Source organism: Sus scrofa, unplaced genomic scaffold (genome assembly GCF_000003025.6).
Source record: "Sus scrofa isolate TJ Tabasco breed Duroc unplaced genomic scaffold, Sscrofa11.1 Contig627, whole genome shotgun sequence".
Taxonomy (NCBI): domain Eukaryota; kingdom Metazoa; phylum Chordata; class Mammalia; order Artiodactyla; family Suidae; genus Sus; species Sus scrofa.
In genome coordinates this window covers 1-21,938 of record NW_018085270.1, presented here as the reverse complement: position 1 = coordinate 21,938, position 21,938 = coordinate 1, and the positions used below count along the sequence as shown (strand labels likewise).

The 21,938-nt window shown below is 36.7% G+C and overlaps 1 protein-coding gene and 1 pseudogene across 1 annotated transcript; one reads left to right on the top strand and one right to left on the bottom strand.

Moving 5' to 3' along the window:
• Positions 1–3,153: 3,153 nt before the first annotated feature.
• Positions 3,154–4,139, bottom strand: LOC100155311 (olfactory receptor 10C1-like). Its single transcript, XM_013977585.2, is given in 2 exon segments — positions 3,154–3,545; positions 3,548–4,139. Coding segments are annotated over 2 exon segments (957 nt in total). The 5' UTR covers positions 4,113–4,139.
• A 10,896-nt stretch (positions 4,140–15,035) lies between these two features.
• Positions 15,036–15,966, top strand: LOC100153289 (annotated as a pseudogene).
• Positions 15,967–21,938: the final 5,972 nt, after the last annotated feature.

Below are 21,938 nucleotides of genomic sequence, written 5' to 3'. Positions count from 1 at the left end.
AATATTTTGTTCTAGTTCCGTTAAGAATGTCTTTGGTAATTTGAGAGAGATTGCATTGAATCTATAGATTGCTGTGGGTGGTATGGCAATATTTTGATAATATTGATTCTTTTAACTCAAGAGCATGGTTTATCTGTCCATCTGTTTGTGTCATCTTTGATTTCTTTCATCAGTGTTTTACAGTTTTCAGAATATAGGTCTTTTGTCTCTTTAGGCAGGTTTATTCCTAGGTATTTTATTGTTTTTGATGTGATTGTAAATGGGATGGCTTCTCTGATTTCTCTTTCTGATCTTTTATTATTAGTATATAGAAATGTAATCAATTTCTGTGTATAGTATTTTTGTTATCCATTCTGTTTCATTTCATTTTGCTCAGAGGGCATACTTTCAATCATTTTAAATTTATTGTGATTTGTTTCATGGCCTAACAAATGATTTATTCTATAGAATGTTCTGTATGTGATGAGAAGTATATGTATTCTGCTTTGTTGGGTGAAGTGTTCAGTAGATGTCTGTTAGTTTTATTTTGTTTATGTTGTTCAAGTCTCTCTCTACTTGCTCATATTCTGTTTAATTGTTCTATCCATTATTTTAAGTGGGGTATTGAAGTTCAACTGTTATTGTGGAATTATCTATTTATCCATTCAGTTCTGTTAGTTTTTTCCTTATGTATTTTGGTAATCTGCTACTAGATGCATCATGTTTGTGATTGCTATAACTTTTTGATGGATAGACTAAATTTATCATCATAAATTTTTTTGGCTATAGTAACAATTCTTGTCTTTGTGTCTATATGCTCTGATATAGATATAGCTATTAGTGTGCCCTTTCCCCCTATATTTATTATTATTTTATTGAAATATTGATGTTTTAGAATATTATAGAAGATTTAAACAGCATAGTGATTCAATATTTTTACAGATTATACTCTGTTAAAATTTTTATAAGATAATGGCTATAATTCCCTGTGTTAGACGATAAACCTTGTTTCTTATCTATATTATACATAGTCGTTTATATCTGTTAATTCCATTCCTCTATTTTGCCTTTCCTCTCTTCCCTCTTTCCATTGGAAAACACCAGTTTGTTCTCTATATTTGTGAAACGGTTTCTGTCTTGTTATATACATTAATTTCTTTTGATTTTTAGATTGCACATGTAAGTGATAACATGAAATATTTATCACACACATACACACACAGTTATAATGTTCACATCTCCTTCATCTCCTTTATCTATTTAAATGCTAATAGATACTAAGCTTGTTCCCATGACTTGCCTTTGTAAATAATGCTGCTATGAACATTGGGGTGCATGTATCTTTTCAAATTAATGTTTTTGTGTTCTTTAGATACAATCCCAGAGATGGAATTGCTGGATCATATGGCAGTTTGCTTTTCAATTTTTTCAAGAAAACTCTATAATTTTTTTCCATAAGGAATCACCGATTTATATTCCCACTAAGAGTATACAAGGGTTTCCTTTTCTCTACATCCTCACCAATATTCATTATTTGTATTGTTTTGATGATAGCCATTTTGATAGCTATGAGGTGATATCTCATTGTGGTTTTGATTTGCATTTGCCTGATAATTAGTGATGCTGAGCATCTATTCATGTGCCTGTTAGCCATCTATATATATTCTTTGAAAAAATGTTTATTCAGGTCTTCTGCCCATTTTGGAGGCCACACCTGAAGCATATGGAAGCTCCCAGGCTAGGGATGTAATTGGAGCTGTAGTTGCTGGCCTACGCCACAGCCACAGAAACATGGGATCTGAGCCATGTCTTCAATGTACACCACAGCTGACAGTAGTGCTGGATCTTTAACCCACTGAGTGAGGCCAGGGATTGAACCCACATCCTTGTAGTTACTAGTCAGGTTTGTAACATGTTGAGCCACAACAGGAACTCCTTGCCCATTTTTCGATTGAGTTGTTTGTTTTTTGATATTGAGTTGTATGAGCTTTTTAATGTATTAACCCCTTATCAGAAATATCATTTGCAAATAATTTCTCCTGTTTAGTAGGTTGTCCTTTTGTTTGGTAGGTAATTTTCTTTGCTTTGCAAAAGCTTTTAAGGTTAATTAGGTCTTATTTGTTTGTTTTTGCTTTTATTTCTTTTGCCTTAGCATACAGATCCAAAAAAGTATTGCTATGATTTATGTCATTAGAGGGTTCTGCCTATGTTCTCTTCTAGGAGCTTTATGGTTTAAGGTCTTACATTTAGGTCTTTCATTCATTTTGAGTTTGTTTTTATATGCGAGGTGGGGAAATGTTTTTATCTTATTATTTTACATGTAACTGTCTAGTTTTTGACCTTTTCAAACATGAAAAACCTCTTCAAAATTAGTAAACTAAACAAAAGCTCATGTTATACAAATTGTTTTTAACCTACATTAATTTTTAGTAAATCATTCACTTTTTCTAGATTAGTAAATAATCATCTCTAATACCTAGAGATAATTCCTGCCTATTTCTTCTGCATAAGTGTTAAGTAATTACTTTTGTATGTTCATATTATTTCCATTCTTAATTAACTGCACACAGATATAAATAAAAACCACAATGTATTAATGTTTTGGTCTTCAAGGAATTAGATATCTTTTGGTAAAATGGGCATATATGGTAAAATACACATTTTGGTCATTAATGAACATCAGTAGAATTATCACATCTTTTTTTTCCAGCTTTATTGAGATAAACATGACAAATAAAATTGTCAAGAGTTAAGACTTGAAATGTATAATGTAAGGATTCAATATATGTATCCATTGTGAAATGATTACCACAATTAAGTAACACATTCATTGCCTCATATAGTTGTCTTTTGTGTGTGTGTGTGGTAAGAACACTTAAGATCTACGTTGTTAGCAAATTTGAAGTATATAATACAGTATTATTAACTACAGTTACCATGCTGTATGTTAGAATGGCAGAACTTATTCATTCTATACTATGAGTTGTCACAGTAGCAGTCACAGTTCTCCATTCTTTATCATATTACCACTATTATATGAAGAGTTATTAATCCAAAGGAGGTTTTTACAAAAGATTGGCAAGTACATTTCTTTCTTTCCCTCTTCTTCTTTTGTTTTCTCTTAGATTGAGTGTGCATCTTTTTCAAAGAGCAATTTGTGTCATCTTCTTGTATCTACCTATGAGTCAATACTTTTTTCTTGTCTAGAGTTCTCCTAAGAGCTGCCTTGACTTCCTTGTTCCATAAACTGTAGATGATGGGGTTGAGCATGGATGTCACCACGGTATAGAAGAGGGCTAGGAGTTTATCTATTCCTGGTGAATGGCTAGCCTTGGGTCTCAAGTAGGTGACAGATCCTGAGCCATAGAAGAGTGTTACTACAAGTAAGTGGGAAGAACAGGTGGAAAGAGCTTTTCGGCGACCCTTAGGTGAGGGCATGCTGAGCACGACAGTTAGAATTCTGCCATAAGAAGCAATGAGTAAAAATGGGCTGGAAATGCAAAGGATGGCCACAGCAAAGACTGCAGCCTCATTATGGGAGGTATCCCCACAGGCAAGTGCCAGGATGGGGGGAGGTCACAGAAGAAGTGGTCTATTTCACAGGGGCCACAGAAGTCCAGGGAGAAAATATAGTTGGTCTGGCCCAAGCCTACCATGCATCCCACTCCCCAAGAAACCATTGCCAGATGGACACACACTCCACGACTCATTCGTGTTGCATAGTGAAGTGGGGAGCATATGGCCATATAGCGGTCAAAAGCCATGGCGGCCAAAAGACAGAACTCACTGATAGCAAATAATGTGAAGAAAAACATCTGTGTGGCACACTCCTCCCGAGAGATTCCTCGGGCCTCGCTCACAAGGCTCTGCAGCATCTTGGGTATGACAGAGCACGTGTAGCCAATCTCCAAGAGAGACAGGTTGGCCAGGAAGAAGTACATGGGGGTGTGGAGGACCGGGTTGGTCCAGATGGCAGTGGCTATGAGAGCATTGCCCGTCAGTGATGCTAAGAACATGAGCAGAATGAGGGTAAACAAAAGGAAACACTGTTCAGTGACCTCAGAGAATCTGGCAAAGGCAAAGCGTTTGACAGACATGCTGTTGTCCTGCCACAAGGAACAATTGAAGGTCATGCCTGAAAAAAAGAAGGCAAGGTCATCATCAAGAGTCTTTCAGAAGGAAAGGTGAATCTTTCTCTTACTCTTAACAAACTCTCGTGAGCCAGAGAGATAGATATCTTTTCTGCTATTCTAAAATTCAAAGTTTGGAAGTTACCCTCATCTTGAAACCAAATCCTATTGTATGTTTATTATCCTGGTTGATTTGTCAGAAATATATCTGGTCAGTAGACATATAATGGAAAAAAATTAAGTAAAATTCTTTCTCCTCTCTTTTTTTTTATCATTTGCCAAATACTACCAAATAAAGGTCCTCCCATACCTACCTATTTCTTTCCTATTCTTTAGCCACTGACTTGCTTTCTTTACTCATTTATTAAACACTATTTATTGAGCAAAGAGTATTTTCAAAGTATTTTTCAGTTACTATTGTAGGTCCTGGATTTAATATGTAAAAAAAGGTGGAAAGATGTAGACTGATTCAAAATTCATAAATGTGAAGTAGCAACTCTGCACGATTACAGGGACCATCAGCGTATATGACTATTGAAAAAGTTGCTCGCACATCAAGTATTTTATTATAAAGCAGTTACACTTATGTTAAAGTATTATTAAGCATTTGCCTTGCACTGTGATTGACTTAATTATAAAATTTAATACCTACGTTTCCCACATAGCAACTCAATTCAGTTAAGGCTGTGGCAAAGAAAACAGACAATAGTTTACTTATTTTTTTTTAACCCCAAATATTTTCTTAGATGTCCTGACTTCTCAATCATAGCCTATGCAGTTGCATAGAAAACTCTGGATGTGAAGAAATTGTCATCCCTTTTGTCAGTTAAAAACATAAATGTATATCTTACTCATTCTGTCTTTGTGGATCTGGGACAAATTGCAAGTTTCCCCGGTGACTCTGATGGAAGGAACAAGGCGGAAATTCCAACCAGCAAAGGCGAATGCCTGACTCTTTCTTAACTAGGGACATCACAAAATTTCATTTCATAAATATCTCTCGCCATTTAGACTGTAGACAGCAAATGCCTGTGCTGTGGGTTGGTGTCAGAGGGTGTGGGAATGAGAGAAACCTGCTGGTGGATGGCCCACAGTGTGGGCTGACTGCACAAAGGCTGATGCCTGCTCTTAGTCATGTGATATTCTTAGACCCGCAGGGTGAATTAAAAAGACATCCTGTGGTAAGTACTTTTTAAAACCTCACAAACTTCAGAGACAGTTGAAAAACTGAGATATCTGAGATAGTGAAGATCTGTGAATGCTTCTAAATATTTAATCAGTCAAAGAAGGATACTCTGTCTAGAAGTAAATATTAAATACTATAGAAGTAAATGTATAGGTCTCATTAGAAGTGAGAAAGCAAGCAAATGTTAAATTCTCTTCTTCCTCGCTCTCACTTAGAATAATTTCACATCAGGTAAAATCAGATTTTTTTCATTACACTTTCTATTGTTTTCTGGATTTGCTCTCTGTTGACCTTTTGTTGGTTGACCTGAGATCCATGTACTAGAGGTCAGCTTTATGTACATACCAAGAATGTTTAATTCTAATCATTGCCTACAGAAAGAGCGTGAGATATTCAAGGCAGGTGTCAGGGGTCTGCAGAAAGGAGCATCCCAGGCAGTACAATTTGGCATGAACATTCACTGTCTCTCATCTGATAATATTTTCTTGACTTAAAGCTTCTTTTCTTTTTTTCTTTTTTTTTTTTTTTGTCTTTTTGCTATTTCTTGGGCCACTCCCGCGGCATATGGATGTTCCCAGGCTAGGGGTCCAATCGGAGCTGTAGCCACTGGCCTACGCTAGATCCACAGCAATGCGGGATCCGAGCAGCGTCTGCAACCTACACCACAGCTCACTGCAACGCCGGATGGTTAACCCACTGAGCAAGGGCAGGGACCAAACCTGCAACCTCATGGTTCCTAATCGGATTCGTTAACCACTGCACCAAGACGGGAACTCCTAAAGTTTCTGATTTATCATGTCCACATGAAGGAAGGATGATGAAGCCCTTCCCATCTTTCTTGCTGAGTCGTTTTGTGTTAAATGTGCCAACATTGTAGAGGCAATGATGAATTCAAAATAAGAAATTAAAGTGTACTTTATCACCCTCAAAAACCCTTGCCCTTTAGAAGTCTCATGTTAACGAACTCATAGGACTCTGCATACAATATTGTCTGCTATTGCCATTATATAAAAATAACCTGTATTAAGAATCAGTCACCACCTGAATATGCACTGTTTTGTTAATCTAAAGATATAGGAGTTTCATGCCCAATGATAAACTGTTTTATAGATTCCTGCTCAGTGTAATGAAAGGTCAAGTGGTCATTGAACATTGACAAGATTCTGCAGGTTTAAATCTTGAGATGGAGTTTTAATGATAGCTGGATATCTGAAAGAAATACATCGAGAAGGAGAAAGGATAAAGTTAGTAGCTCATGGCTTTGCTTCATGTGTCACCTTACCCAGCCCAAGATCCAAGACATGCACATTCTCTGCAGCTCTGCTTTGGAAATAACCCAGCAGAATTGATTCATTTGGAGTCAGCTCCACATAATTAGGACTGTTCTTAACTGACTCAGTCCCCCTTCTTAATCTCTTTTTTCATAATGAAATGTTTATTTCCTATCAGCCAAAGGAAAACATAAGATAATGATTAGATATTTTACCTGAAACACTTAGTACAGTGCCCAGAATACAATAAAAACTCAATAAATATTAATCTTCATTATGCTAAAATTATCATTTCCAAAATGCTTGAATAGTAGATATAATTTATGTAAATTGGTCATTAAATATTGCACAGATGATATCCCATTGCTTCCCACCATTTATCCATAGTTATTTCAGCATCACTTAGTATTTTAACGAAGTGAGGCCTTAACATAAGCTAGCAGAAACTGTTTTATCACTTGATGGGAATAACAGGTACAGGATAATGGAGGCATTTCCAATTACCCAAAGATAAGAGATATGTCTATTTCCTGGGAAATAATTAATTTAGAATAACTTACAGCAGTTTTCTGACTGGGTCACTGGTAAACTGAGTAAATTTTTATAGTCTTCAAAGAAGGAGAAAATAACTGATTAAAATAATGTCCAGAACTGAATAATGCTTTGAGTGTTAGCTATTCATTTTTACACTTTAATCCATCTTATAGAACCCTCTTAAGAAATCATTTATATCACATACCTTTAATCATAATTTTTGAGGGAAAAAAGTAGATGATATTAGCTTCTGAGTAGCCACTCCCTGATTTTGTCTGCATGCTCTCCTTATAACCTCCCCACATTCAGAGGATGTAAATTTCCCCAGTCCTCACTTCTAAGACTATGCACTGAGAAGCTTTTGTTGTCATCAGGACCTTGTCTGATTCCAGGAAGATTGTGTCTCCTGAGGGAGCATTATGTCCTTCCTAGCAATGCCCTCAGCCACACACACACACACACACACACACACTCACACACTCACACACACACACACACACACTCACACACACACACACAAGCATGCAGGTCTGTGCTGATTACATGACATATATTTTAACTTTTCTCATCTGAAAAAAAGGAATATGAATATGTTTTACTTCATTCCTTCCCCCTGTTCTGAATCCTTATCATGCCTTTCTTTCCCAGGAGACATATTTTCTTCTCACTAGAATGTCAGAACGTAGTTTGATTCTGTCTCTCAGGAATTGCAGTGGACTTGTCTGGTTCTATTTTTTTGTTAATTATGAACATTTAGGAAGCAAAATGAATATATATAAAAGGTAATGTAAAAACAAAAGTAAAAATAAATATAGAATATAATGAGTAACCTATATCATAGATAACTGCTATCATAGATAACTGCTGTCATAGACTGTGTGCACAATGTGATATTAATTCAAGTGACATGTACAGGTGGAGCCAAATATTTGACACTGTTGGCTATTAATATGAAATGCTCAGATTTAAAATTTTTGTTTGAATTAAAAATTCGTCATCAAAAATAAATATGAAAATGACAAGTAACTTTCATATATTATATAGAAGCAGTTAGTACTTATTCTGATTTTTTTTTTTTTACCTTTTTAGGGCTGCACCCACGGTATATGGAGGTTTCCAGGCTAGGGATCTAATTGGAGCTACAGCTGCTGGCCTACACCACAGCCACAAAAAAACACACGATCTAAGCTGAGTCTGTGACCTACACCACAGCTCATAGCAACGCCGGATCCTTAACCCACTGAGCAAGGCCAGGGATCGAACCCTCAACCTCATGGTTCCTAGTTGGATTCCTTTCCACTGCACCATGACGGGAACTCCTATTCTGGTTATTTTAAAAGATTCAAATTAACAAATCATAATAATTTTCTAGTTACACATGAGTGTGACAAAGAGCACATTTGTTTCTATTAAAAGTAATAAAGAAACCCTAAGAGTCAAAGATATATGCTAGGATGATGAAAAACTGTAAGGTACAGAATTTTTTCTTTTTTTTTTTTTTTTTGGTCTTTTTGCCATTTCTTGGGCCACTCTTGTGGCATATGGAGGTTCCCAGGTTCAGGGTCTAATCGGAGCTGTAGCCACCAGCCTATGCCAGAGCCACAGCAATGCAGGATCCAAGCTGGTCTGCGACCTACACCACAGCTCATGGCAAAGCCGGATCGTTAACCCACTGAGCAAGGGCAGGGATCGAACCCGCAACCTCATGGTTCTTAGATGGATTCGTTTCTGCTGTACCACGATGGGAACTCCGTGAATATTTATTTTTTTAAATGAAATAAAAAGTGGGTAAAGTATTGAATACCTATTACTGACATGATATAATGGCAAAGGAGAAAGACCAGGGAAGAGGAAGTTGTCATTCGGATAGAAAATCCCTCTTATTGCAGCCCCATTAAATGAATTATGCACAGGAGGAGAACAAGATGGCAGAGTAGGAGGATAGGGGACTCCTTTCCTCAATGAACACATCAAAAATACATCTACGTGTGGAACAATTTTCACTGAAAATTAACTGGAGTCTGGGAAAGAGACTTCTGCACAATGAAGGCTATAAGAAATATCCATATGGAAGAGAACCATCAGGTCAGGACCTGTGCCTCTGGGGAGGGGACTCTGAGGAAAAGAGAGATTTCATGGGCAGAGATCCTCTCCAGGGAGTGAATGGTTCCAGCCATAAATTAGGCACCCCAGCCCTGGGGTCCTACACAGGGAAGACAAGCCCCCCTTGGCTGGTTGGAGGGCCAGTGGGACTACCAGAAGGGCTGTGGGAGGCCCGGACTTCACTTCTGAGGAGCACATGCACACTTACTTGCTCCTGAAGCATGAGGAGAGGAAGGATTGAAAACTGCTTGAGTAACTGGCCAGTACCACAAGCCTGTCCTCCAAGCTCATGTCCCAATCTGAGCCTAGGGAATGCTCCAGCCCTGCTTGTTATAAGATGCAGCTCCACATTTACGTTTTCTTTTTTTTTAATAATGATTTTTATTTTTTCCATTATAGCTGGTTTACAGTGTTCTGTCAATTTTCTACTGTACAGCAAAGTAACCAAGTCACACAAATACATATATATATATACATATATACATGCATGTATTTGGGAGCATCCCTATACAGTTTGTGGGTGTCCAGCGGCTTTGATGGAACAACTGGACTTGATGTGAGCAAAGTCAGATCTTCAGTATGTGCTGGTAACTATCACCTTGGTAGGAGGTTGGGCTAGAGATGAAGGGACTGGGTCCAGAGTTAGGTGTAAACCAGGACTTACCCTCTGCCCAGTGGCCATCACCACTGTATAGGGGGCCTGGGTGGGACCCAAGTTGCTGGAGCAGAAACCCTGAGGGTTGAGTCAAGCTGGCTCTATTTCCATTTTGTGTGTGCTCTTCTTCCCAGCACTGGCCCCCTCAGCCCCAAAGGGGAGCAGTGCTTGAGCCGGAGAGGCTGGTGTGTTTATCTGGCAATGGTCTGTGAATTTGGTGTGGTCTTTTAGCCTCCAGAGATCTGTTTCTGATGTGCTGTCTGTGTAAGTGCCAGTAATGGCTGCCCCCTCCCTGCTCAGATGCCACTTGGGTTTTGAGCTGTCATAGCATCTCCTGCTGAGATTTTTCCTTGGTCATGGCAGCGCTTCCTCCAGTGTGGAGCTATGAGTGTTTGTCTAGCTCAGAGTGGGGCATACACCAGGGCAGTCTCATGAAACCAGTCAGGTAGTCACATGGTTTCAGACGGCCGTTTGCGCACTGCTTTGGGAAGAAGAAAGAAACAGTTCTAACTAGGACAACTCCTTGAAGGGCATTAATTGCTACTTTGGGATTTACTCTCCCAGTGGCCCCATTCAAGGAAGGCAAATTGCAGTATTCTTTTGATTCCATAAAGGCACCATTTGCTCTAGGAAAAGAGGTTCATCCCTTGACACACGAGATCTTTTTGGTAGACTCACAACTCTCTCTTGTGTAGCAGTGATAATCATAGTAATTTTCAGCCTCTGCTTTCCTATTCTGATGTAGTAAATTAGAATGTATGATCTAGGAAGTCATTTATTTTGGTGATTTGACAGAGATGAAAACCAGCAATCAGATGGTTCCACACATAAAGAAGCATAGATCAGGTGGACAAATAAGGTAATGTGGACAGACACAGGAAGGACAGAAGTGAAGGGAGTTGTTTGAATGTTACTTAAATGCTAGGTAAGAGTATTAAAGGACTAAAGTAGGAAAAAAAATAAGCTGACCAGTGATATGGGGATGGGGAAGAGAAACTCATGTCTACCACATGATATTTCTTCCAAGATGTCTTACTTTAAAAAAAGAGAAGAGATATTTCATTCCATAACCTGTGAAAGCAACCATTGATGAGATCTTTATTTCCCACTCCTCTGGTAAGAAGAAATTTAACCATGAAGTTCCTACCCTTTCTCTACTTACATTTGGTAGTTTTATTTTTTTTTTTGTGTCTTATCTCATATCCCTTTTTCACTTCTGTAAGAATGCTGAAGGATGGCTAATGCAACAAGTAAATATATCATATAGCTGCTTCTTTGTTTTAATTACTGTTTCATGCAGCTGTATAAGGAAGAAGAAAATTATATCTGCATTAGAAGAAGCAATACCTGTGTTTCTTTTTGTATTTCTCATGATATACTAGCTCCTATTCTAGGGAAATTTTTTAGAATCTTGGAACTTTCCCATCATCCCTCAAATGTCAGTGACCTTGAATTGAAATAATCTTTGTAATTTACTAACTGACCATTCCTATTTTTGATTCGGCCATAGTGAACTTCTTCATCATCCATCATGCTCAACCATACCTTCTTTGGGGAGGTCTGAACTTTAACCTTGGGCGGGAAGTGCCTCTTTCCAAGTTTGTCCTTTCTTGGATACTGTCTCTTGGTCCAAGATATCATTTAGAGTTCTAATTACATTTTTATAGTTACTCTCCTTCCATAGCATAATAATTCTATTTTTATGTGATATTTATTTTTCCATTATAATTGATTTATAATTTTTTACATTAATCTTCTGTTTAATTACAAAAAATTTCTTATAAGTAATCTACTGTCTGATCATCTTGCATGGTTTCTGAGCTGTAGAAAGTAGTCTAGATTAGTAATAATTAGTTAATGATTAACAGTTTTAAGGCCCAAATCAGTCTTACAGTTGTAGTTAAATTGTTCCTAACTTTCCTGTTGAAACTCAACCAATTACCTACTGCTAACAACTTTTTCAAGAGTTGCACTTATAAATGTGAACAACTAAAAGACTCTCAAAGAGGTAAGCACAAATGGCTCTGCTATGATTTCTTTCTTTTTTTGGTTATAGCTTGTTAGAAAGTGTGAGGGGAAAAAATTGTCTATGAAAGGAGGAAGCAGAAGTGATGTGGCAACACTGAATGAGGCAAAGCATTTACAGAGAGAAGGAGGTATATTTATTTATTAAACATTTCTTTTTTTCTTTCTTTCTTTCTTTTTTTTTTTTTTTGGTCTTTTTAGGGCTGTACCCACAGCATATGGAAGTTCCTAGGCTAAGAGTCAAATCAGAGCTGCAGCTGCTGGCCTGTGCCACTGCCACAGCAATGCAGGATCCCAGCCACGTCTATGGCCTATATCACAGCTCACGGCAATGCTGGAGCCTTACCCACTGAATGAGACCAGGGATTGAACCTGCATCTTCATGGATACTACTTGGGTTTGTTACCTGCTAAGCCAAGATGGGAACTCCAAGGAGGTATATTTAAATGGTAGTTGTTATGCCTTGTTACAATAGCTACATAACAAAAGGTAGTGTTAATCCTTCCTATGGAAGACTGAAAACCCACAAGAGAAAAAAGAATCACTTACGAGTTATAACTATTTATGAAATGCACTTTTTTTTTAACAAAAATGGGTTATGGGATGGAAATCCTGTGAAACTGGATTGTTACGATCATTATACAACTACAGATGTGATAAATTCATTTGAGTAATAAAAAAATTAAATTAAAAAATAGATAAGTAAATATAAAAAAAAGAAATGTAAGATTCTCTATGCAAAATATAGAGTTTGCTCCGATGATAAGCCATAGTAAACTGAGCTGTTTGCATTTTACAGGTTCTACATTTTTATCAGGAGGCTCACCAACTTTGTGCTTAGCCCTGAGCAGAAGGTCTTGTAAATGAGCCTTCAGAAGAGAGGTGCATGCTCAGATTGTGCACATAGGGCAGCCGCATAACATAGACTTGGTTGTTACTGATTCTCCTTGTAAAAAGAGTTTTAAATAACTGATGGGAAGTGGATATAATATATTAGGATCCTCAGGATCTTTACCACAATCTGAAGAATTAGGCCCTGAGTCTTCTGTTGGCTGCGGAATTTTTTAAAAAATAAAAATGCAATGAAATAATACCTCACTAATAGAAGGTCTGTTGAATGCCTAAAAAGGCAAAATATATTAGATGATAAAGTCATTTAATGGTTTCCATAAATATTCAGAATTCTCTAAGTTGGAGAATAAAACTATATGTAGACATTAATAGTTATGATTAGAATTTAAACATGGTTTCAGTTATTGTCCTAAATAAAAAGAAATAATGTAGAAACCTTCTTGAGGTCCTATGTTCCAGTTTCTCAGCCCTGTGATATACGTATATACACTTTCAACTTTAAACACTAGTAGTCAGTTTACTCAATTTCTCATCCTGCCTTGCTTCTTTGCTCTCTCAATGAAGCTATATCTTCTTTTTGCTAAAAATTTCTCTTTTCAAATCAGTTATATTCACATGTCTTTTTAGGCATTTAATCACTATCTCCTTGCCTATTTTCACAGATCTATTCATGTGAATTAAGACCTTCGGCTTTGTTTGCATCATGAATAATAAGTTGATGTGCATGTGTCCCTGTGCCTTTTTTTTTTTGGTATCTCTATTTAGTTTTCAGTTTAGAAATAAACTGTGAGTGCAAGTAAACAAATAGGAAGAACAAGTTTTTCTATAAGAAAATTTAATTGAAGCTCAATATTTTTCACCCCATATAAACACCTTGAAATAATAAGTAGATTTGATATTGTTCATTGTAATTTATATATAAGATTATTGGGATTACAGTTATTCTGTTTTCTATAATCACATAAATGGAAATTGTGTAAAAATGATGAAAAGAAAACTAAAGCTATTTGTTAAAAAAAGATTATTTGTTTCGTGGAAATTTTCTTCTTTAGGTCTGCTAGGAAATTTTTAAGTTACTGTTTACCCAGCTGTCACCCTTGGATGAATGAGAAGAACTCAATAGTTAAGAAGTTATTTTTCTTTTTTTCAATTTTTTTATTGCTATTTCCCCAATACAATTTTTTTCTCTATAGGACAAATATCTGGAGGAAATATAAAAATTAAAAAAATTATATTTACTTTTTGTAACTTTTTTTTAAATTGTTATTTCCCCCAACACACTTTTTTTTCCCCACTGTACAGCATGGGAACTCAGTCACACATATATGGAAAAAAATTTATGTATAATTTTTGCAACTTTATATTCTGGTTAAATATCACATTTACAGAAAAGTTTTGAAAAAGTGGTATAAAGAACTATTAACCTTTTAATCAGATTAAGCAGTAGTTTATATTATTATATACTATTAACCTTTTAATCAGATTAAGCAATAGTTTATATTCTGCCTGAAAAAGATTTATTCTATTACCCATCCTCTCTCTCATTTCCCTATCTCTCTCTCTCTCTATCTATCCATCCATCTATCTATCATCTATGTGTCTATTATCTATCTATCATCTATCTTCATTTTGAATTCTTCATTGACTTTGATGTTTTTGAAGAGTGTAGGCCGACTATTTTATCCACCTCATCTCAGTGTAAGCTTGTCTCATGCTTCTTCATTATTAAAATCAGGCTGTGCATTTTTGGCAGTAATATGACTGAAGTGATTTTATATTGTGTTCAACACACTGTATCAATAGTCACATGATGTTGGTTTGTTTCAACATTGGTGACATTAACATTGATTACTGGGCTGTGGTGATGTCCATCAGGTTTTCTGTTGTAAAATCTACCACTTTTCACTTTGTAATTAACAAATAATTTGGTGGAGGATATTTTAGACAATGGAAATTACTCATTATGTCTTCCTTCACTAGTTTTTAGCATTCATTTGTGTTTTTCTAACTCTTCTCTTACTTCTCTATTTATCATTTAGGATCTTGGTGATAGAAATAGCTTTATCTTCCCTACTATTTATTTAGTCTTTTTAAATTTATTGGTATTAGTTTGTGGATTCTTTTTTTCTTTTCATTTCATTACCATCACAGTTTCTTTTAGTGGCCAAATTGTCTTAGAATTGAACAGTGGTAGGCCTTTCAAACTGGATTGTGTTTCTTTTTCATGTTTTCCTGTGGTTTGTAGACTATTTCCTTACTTTTTTGGGTGTGTATGTGATTCTCTTCTCAGGTAATAAGAAATGAATGATGATGGAAAAAATCAATGCAACTTTGGAAGGCTACTTTGTTCTACTGGGTTTTTCTAATTGGCCTCATCTGGAAGTAATACTCTTTGTGGTTATCTTGATGTTCTACTTGATGACATTGATAGGCAACCTGTTCATCATCATCTTGTCATACGTAGATGCCCATCTGCACACACCCATGTATTTCTTCCTCTCAAACCTCTCTTTTCTGGATCTCTGCTATACCACCAGCTCCATCCCTCAGTTGCTGATCAACCTCTGGGGCCCAGAAAAAAACATTTCTTACAATGGTTGCATGATTCAACTTTATTTTGTCCTTGCACTGGGATCCACAGAATGTGTGCTACTGGTGGTGATGTCCTATGACCGTTATGCAGCTGTATGTAGACCCTTGCATTACACTGTCCTCATGCACCCTCGTTTCTGCCATCTGTTGGCTGTGGCTTCTTTGGTAAGTGGCTTTACCAACTCAGCACTTCATTCCTTCCTTACCTTTTGGGTACCCCTGTGTGGACATCGTCAGGTGGATCATTTCTTCTGTGAAGTTCCAGCACTGCTTAGACTGTCATGCATTGATACTCATGCTAATGAGCTGACCCTCATGATCACAAGCTCCATTTTTGTTCTCATACCGCTCATCCTTATTCTCAGCTCCTATGGTGCCATTGCCTGGGCTATGCTGAGGATGCAGTCAACAACTGGACTTCAGAAAGTCTTTGGGACATGTGGATCTCATCTTATGGTTGTATCCCTGTTTTTCATTCCAGCCATGTGCATATATCTCCTGCCATCATCCGGAAGTTCTCAAGACCAAGGAAAGTTCATTGCCCTTTTTTATACTGTTGTCACACCTAGCCTCAACCCTTTAATCTACACCTTGAGAAACAAAGATGTAAGAGGGGCAGTAAAAAGATTAATGGGGTGAGGTGAGCCTGTGTATCTGTGACATTAATAGAATAATGGAGCATCTCTTCACCAGTGAGTGGTTCACCCTTCCATCTATTCATCAACCACTCCCATTTCCTCACTCTCTTAGTATTTATTGAGAATATACTGTCACAGGTCATGGAGTTTGTGGTAGTGGATATGAATTAAATGCAATCTGCCTAAATACTAATCACTCTCTAGTGGAGAAAATAGCCATGTAAAATCAAGATAAAATGTCAATGTTAATTTTTTCAGTGCACAAACCTCATCAAAATATCTTTTTCTTAATTGAAAATGCAACACAAAATTTGTTGTAAAAATTGATAAAATTCAGGTTAATTTCCTATGGAAGATGATATTCTTAATTTAAAAAACCCTAGAACATGTCTTTTAATTTCTTGCCTTGTAGGCAGAATTTATCATAACATTTGACTTTTGTCTTTGGTTTAACAAAAGACATAGTGAAATACTTTAGATATTTTCTCCAACACTATTATTCTATTTTGAATACTAGTTACTACTGTCAGGAAGTTTGGTCTGTATTCTTTTTTTTTTTTTAATCTTTTTTAAGGGCCGCACCCATGGCATATGGAGGTTCCCAGGTGAGGGGTTAAATTGGAGCTGCAGTTGCCAGCCTACACCACAGCCACAGCAATGCCAGATCTTTAACCCACTGAGCGAGGCCAGGGATCAAACCTACGTCCTCATGGATGCTAGTGACATTTGTTTCCGCTGAGCCATGACAGGAACTCCTGGTCTGTGTTCTTTAATATCCCATTATCATAGTAAGAAAATAACGTCTATGAGTTGTAGCAAGAAGGCCTCTGAAATAATGCAGCAGAAGTAAGCATCTCATATTTCTCTTTGTTCCCCAAGGTAGTGAGATGTGTAAAGGAGGTGGAAATAAGCTGTAAAGCTGTAGATGTGTAGCTCGTAAAGTAATGGTCATCATAGGCTAGGTGTTGTTAGATGACTTAAGTGCTTAGAATGACTGCATAGCTTAAGAAGAAATACGGAATATGTGAGGCAGAATTAGTACTAGGCTCTGAAAAAATGAGTTGATACATCTGTTAGGTACTTGAAAGAATAACTTGAAAATGTATTGGAGGAGTTCCCGTCGTGGTGCAGTGGTTAACAAATGCGACTAGGAACCATGAGGTTGCGGGCTCAATCCCTGCCCTTGCTCAGCGGGTTAAGGACCTGGTGTGGCCATGAGCTGTGGTGTAGGTCGCAGATGCGGCTCGGATCCCGAGTTGCTGTGGCTCTGGCATAGGCTGGTGGCTAGAGCTCTGATTAGACCCTAGCCTGGGAACCTCCATATGCCACAGGAGGGGCTCAAGAAAAGGCAAAAAGACAAAAAAAAAAAAAAAAAGAAAATGTATTGGAAAAATTTTGTGATAACTATATGAAAATGTTAGTTTTTTAATTTTTAATCTTGATCTGATTTGAATATCTGTGGTTAGAAAGTTTGTTATGAAAATCAATTTACATATTTTTTCAAATAAATAAAAAATGTTTTCTTTGAATGTACCCATGGCATTTGGAAGTTCCCTGGCCAGAGACCAAATCCGAGTTGCACCTGCGACCAATGCCACCGCTGCGGTGACCCTGAGTCCTTAACTTACCATGCCACAGCAAGAACTCCATAAATAATTTTTTTAATTAAAGTAACAGTTTTGTTACCTATATTATTGTCACCATTCCCACTCAAATAAGTGTACTATGAATATAACATTTAAAATGGCACCCATATTGAGCTAAAGTGGAATAAGGCTAAAGGACAATTCAATGTAAAGTAAAATATTGGCAACACCTGAATTTTTATGTAACTCAAATGTCAGTTATAGTTTTGGGGGCCTCTAAAGTTTGGATATGATTGATTCAAATCCTATTCCCTAAATTTTCAAAATGCACAACATATCCCCAAACTTCCCCTCAATTTTTTGTGTGGTTTGCAATTACATTGATTCCGGTATATTTGTCTTCTTTGTTGTCTGTGATTCTTTATCTCCAACTAGGTATAAAAAATAATATGGTATATATTAATTGTCCTTAACCTACTGTTCAAAAAATGAAGAACAAGAAGCATGTATATAAAAGAACTTTTAATAAATAATGGGGTCATGTAGAATAGATCATCATGGAGCAAAAAACTTTTAGAAACTTAAAAAACATAGCTTAGTTCTTTGAACCATCTTATACTTATCGAAATCTTATTGGTTGGGACACCTCTTGTGATACTATCTAACAAAAAAACTTTGAAATTTTCCATCTATTTTCTTCCCTTTCTGCTTGCAAAACATATAAATATATTTTTCTATGTGTAGACTATTTTTCTTGGAATGCATAATTTTAGCATATATGATTCTTAATCCTAGCCATATTATTATATATTCTATTTAATTTATAATTTAAAATAAAGATGTTTCAAAAATTCCGCTAAAGATGAACAAGATGATATTGTTTTTTATTGTTTATATTTTCAAACTATTTATATGAACCTTTTGCAATTTTATCACAGGCATGGTATAGGTATGTTTTTTCTCACTTTGTAGATAAGAAAACTGAAGGGAAGAAGATGTATGACTTATCTAAGCTTAAATAACTTGTATATAACAAATCAAGTAATGACAGTAGATTTGCCTGAAGTCCCCCCCCTTTTTTGGTATTTTTTAGGGCTGACTCATGGCATATGCAAGTTCCCAGACTAGGGATTGAATCAGAGCTGCAGCTGCCAGCCACAGCCACAGCCACAGCCACAGCAACATGGGATCTGAGCTGTGTCTGCGACCTACATCACAGCTCACAGCAACGCCTGATCCCTGACCCACTGAGTGAGGCCAGGGACCAAACCCCCATCCTCATGGACACTAGTTGGATTTGTTTCCCCTGTGCCACAACAGGAACTCCCTGAGTTCCTTTCTTATGGCCAATGCACCGAAGGTAAACTAGAAGGTCTGAGACCCTACCATTGCCAACCCTAAAATTAAAGCCAATATTAGGTAAATTGACAATCACACGGCACACATTAATTTGGGTCACAGACAACTTTACTGAAGAGCTAACAATGAATCCAGCCTTTTCTCAGCTAAGAATGGAGGCTAAATGCACTGAAGGACCACCTACTTTTTTTATACCAGGAAATTTCTACTCCCTATCTGGACAGTGTCTCCCAATCTCTGTCCACTTCATCTCGCACTGTTCCTGTGCAGCACATTCCCTAAACACATGCTCAATTGTAGCTTCTGAGTCTATCTCAGCAGTGCAAAATGATTGGCACAAATATGTCATTGGATAATCACAGAAACTAGCTCTGGCTTCCAGCCCAGATACACTCATCCTCTGCTTTTTTATTGGCCTCAGTGTCACATATTGTATCTCTTTTTACAAATGTGAAGCTGAAAGGCCACTGGTTATCATATGCTATGACAACAGCAAGTGGTATAAAGCATAATAAATTTTCAAGTACAAATTTGCCATATTCTATTTATAATTCAGTACAATAAAACTTAATAAAAAAAGATAGTATAGATTTCCTATAGATTTTCATCAGATTCACAATGTTAGTATTTTACTATGAGTGCTTTGATATTCTGTCTATAATAATGTAATATTAATGTGCATTTCAATATTTTTCTGAAATATTACAGAGTATAATGCAACCTAGTCCTAAGTGTTCCTGAGAGTATTTTCTAAATTAAAGATCACATCCAGGATTTCAAATTGAATTTAAGTGTTATATTTCTTGTCCTTTAATCTGGAACCATTTTTCAGTTTTTCTTTGCCTTTAGTGAGCTTAATATTTTTGAAGAATACAGGTCATTTGCATCATACAATACTGTTCAATTTAGATTTGACTAGTGTTTATGCAGAATGAGAATGTTCATTTTTGACAGTAATACCCACAGCAGTGATATTGTGTCCGCTTGAGTGCATCTTTTTTTTTTTTTGGCTTTTTAGGGCGGCACTTGCATGCAGCATATGGAAGTTCCCAGCTAGGGGTCAAATCTGAGCTGCAGATGCTGGCCTACTCCAGAGCCACAGCAACGTGAGATCCAAGCTGGGTCTGTAATCTATACCACAGCTCATGGCAAGGCCAGATCCTTACCCTCTGAGTGAGGCCAGGGATTGAACCCGCATCCTCATGGATACTAGTTGGGTTCATTATCCACTGAGCCACGATGAGAACTTCTCGAGTGCATCTGTTAAAAAAAAACTGACATTTATTTTTCTATTATTGGTGATATGAATTTTGAACACTTGGATAACATGGTGTGGGCCAGGATCTCACTATAAAGTTACTTGTTTCATTGGTATCATGAGACCTTTGGACAGACTGTTGAATAGGTAATTCTGTTTCCTTTATTTATTTGATATTGAGTTTACCTATTGATATTTAATTTTTGCTTAAGTTTTGTTGATATATTGATGTACAACATAAGTAAGTTCAAGGTGTACAATGTGGTGATTATACATGTATATACTGCAAATGTTTACCACAACCATGGTCATTAACCCATCTATTCCTTACTTATATACTTTTTTTTGTAGTAAGAGCATTTAAGATCTATTCTCCTATCAACTTTCAAGTATATAATCAGTATTGTTAATTATGTCACAGGTGTAAATAGATACCCAAATTTATTCATTTATTTTATTATTATTGTTTTAATTGAAGTATAGTTGATTTACAATGTTATGGCACATTTCTGCTGTATAGCAAAGTGACCCAGTCATACATAAGAGTGTAAATATAATACATACATTCATTTTTAAATATATTTCCATTAGGTCTTCTCATAGATTGGATAAACTATGCAGTACACCTATGTTAACATCTAATGTAATAGTTTGCATCTACTAACCAAACTCCCAGTCCATCCCACGCTCTCCCTTCTCTCCCTTGGCAACCGCAAGAGTGTTCTCCATGTCTGTGAGTCTGTTTCTGTTTTGTAGTTAGGTTCACTTGTGCCCTATTTTAGGTTCTATATGTCAGTGATATCATCTGGTGTTTGTCGTTCTTGTTCTGACTTATTTCACTTAGTATGATATTCTCTAGTTATATCCATGTGTGCTGTGAGTGGCATTATTTTGTTCTTTTTTATGGCTGAGTAGATTTTCATTATATATAGGTACCATATCAATCCATTCATCTGGTGATGGACATTTAGGTTTTTTCCATGTCTCGGGTATTATGAATACTGCTGCAAAGAACATGGGGGTAGATGCATCTTTTTGAATTATAGTTATGTATGCATATAAGCCCAGTAGTGGAATTTCTGGATCATATGGTAGTTCTAGATTTAATTTTCCAAGAAACCTACATACTGTTTTCCATAGTGGTTGTACCAATTTACATTCCCCCATCTCCACCTAACAGTGTTAGCGAGAGTCCTCCCTTTTCTCCATAACCACTCTCCCAGCCATTAGTCTCATTAATGTAGACATAATTACCATGATGAGCATTACTACCAGATATGGTAGTACCCTACATAACTAGTTATGATTTGCACTTTGCCTAATAATTAGTGATTGCATTGAGCCATACTTCATTCTATGTAACCTCAACTTGGCCAATCCATAATAATCCTCTTTGGCAGAACAATTCTATTTGGCTCATTTGCACTTTCTTTTTCTATTTTAAAATTTTATGCCGTAGAGCGTTGAATTTACAGATGTTGGATAATTCCCCACTGTACAACCAAAGGATTCCAGTATATACATATCCACAACCACTTCATTCTTTTTTCAGTTTCTTTATCCATAAGATTCATCCACAGAAAACATATTAGGGTGAACGTTCCCTCCCTGCCTATCTCAAGCCGAGAGTCCCTGTTTGGCCAAAAATCATCTGCATAACGATAAGCTGTGCATACCTGCAACCATCCCAAAATCCCCAGATCCAATCCACCTCCCACATGTTCCCTTTAGGTAACTACTAAGTCTCGATCCTGTTTCAAGTCCTGATGC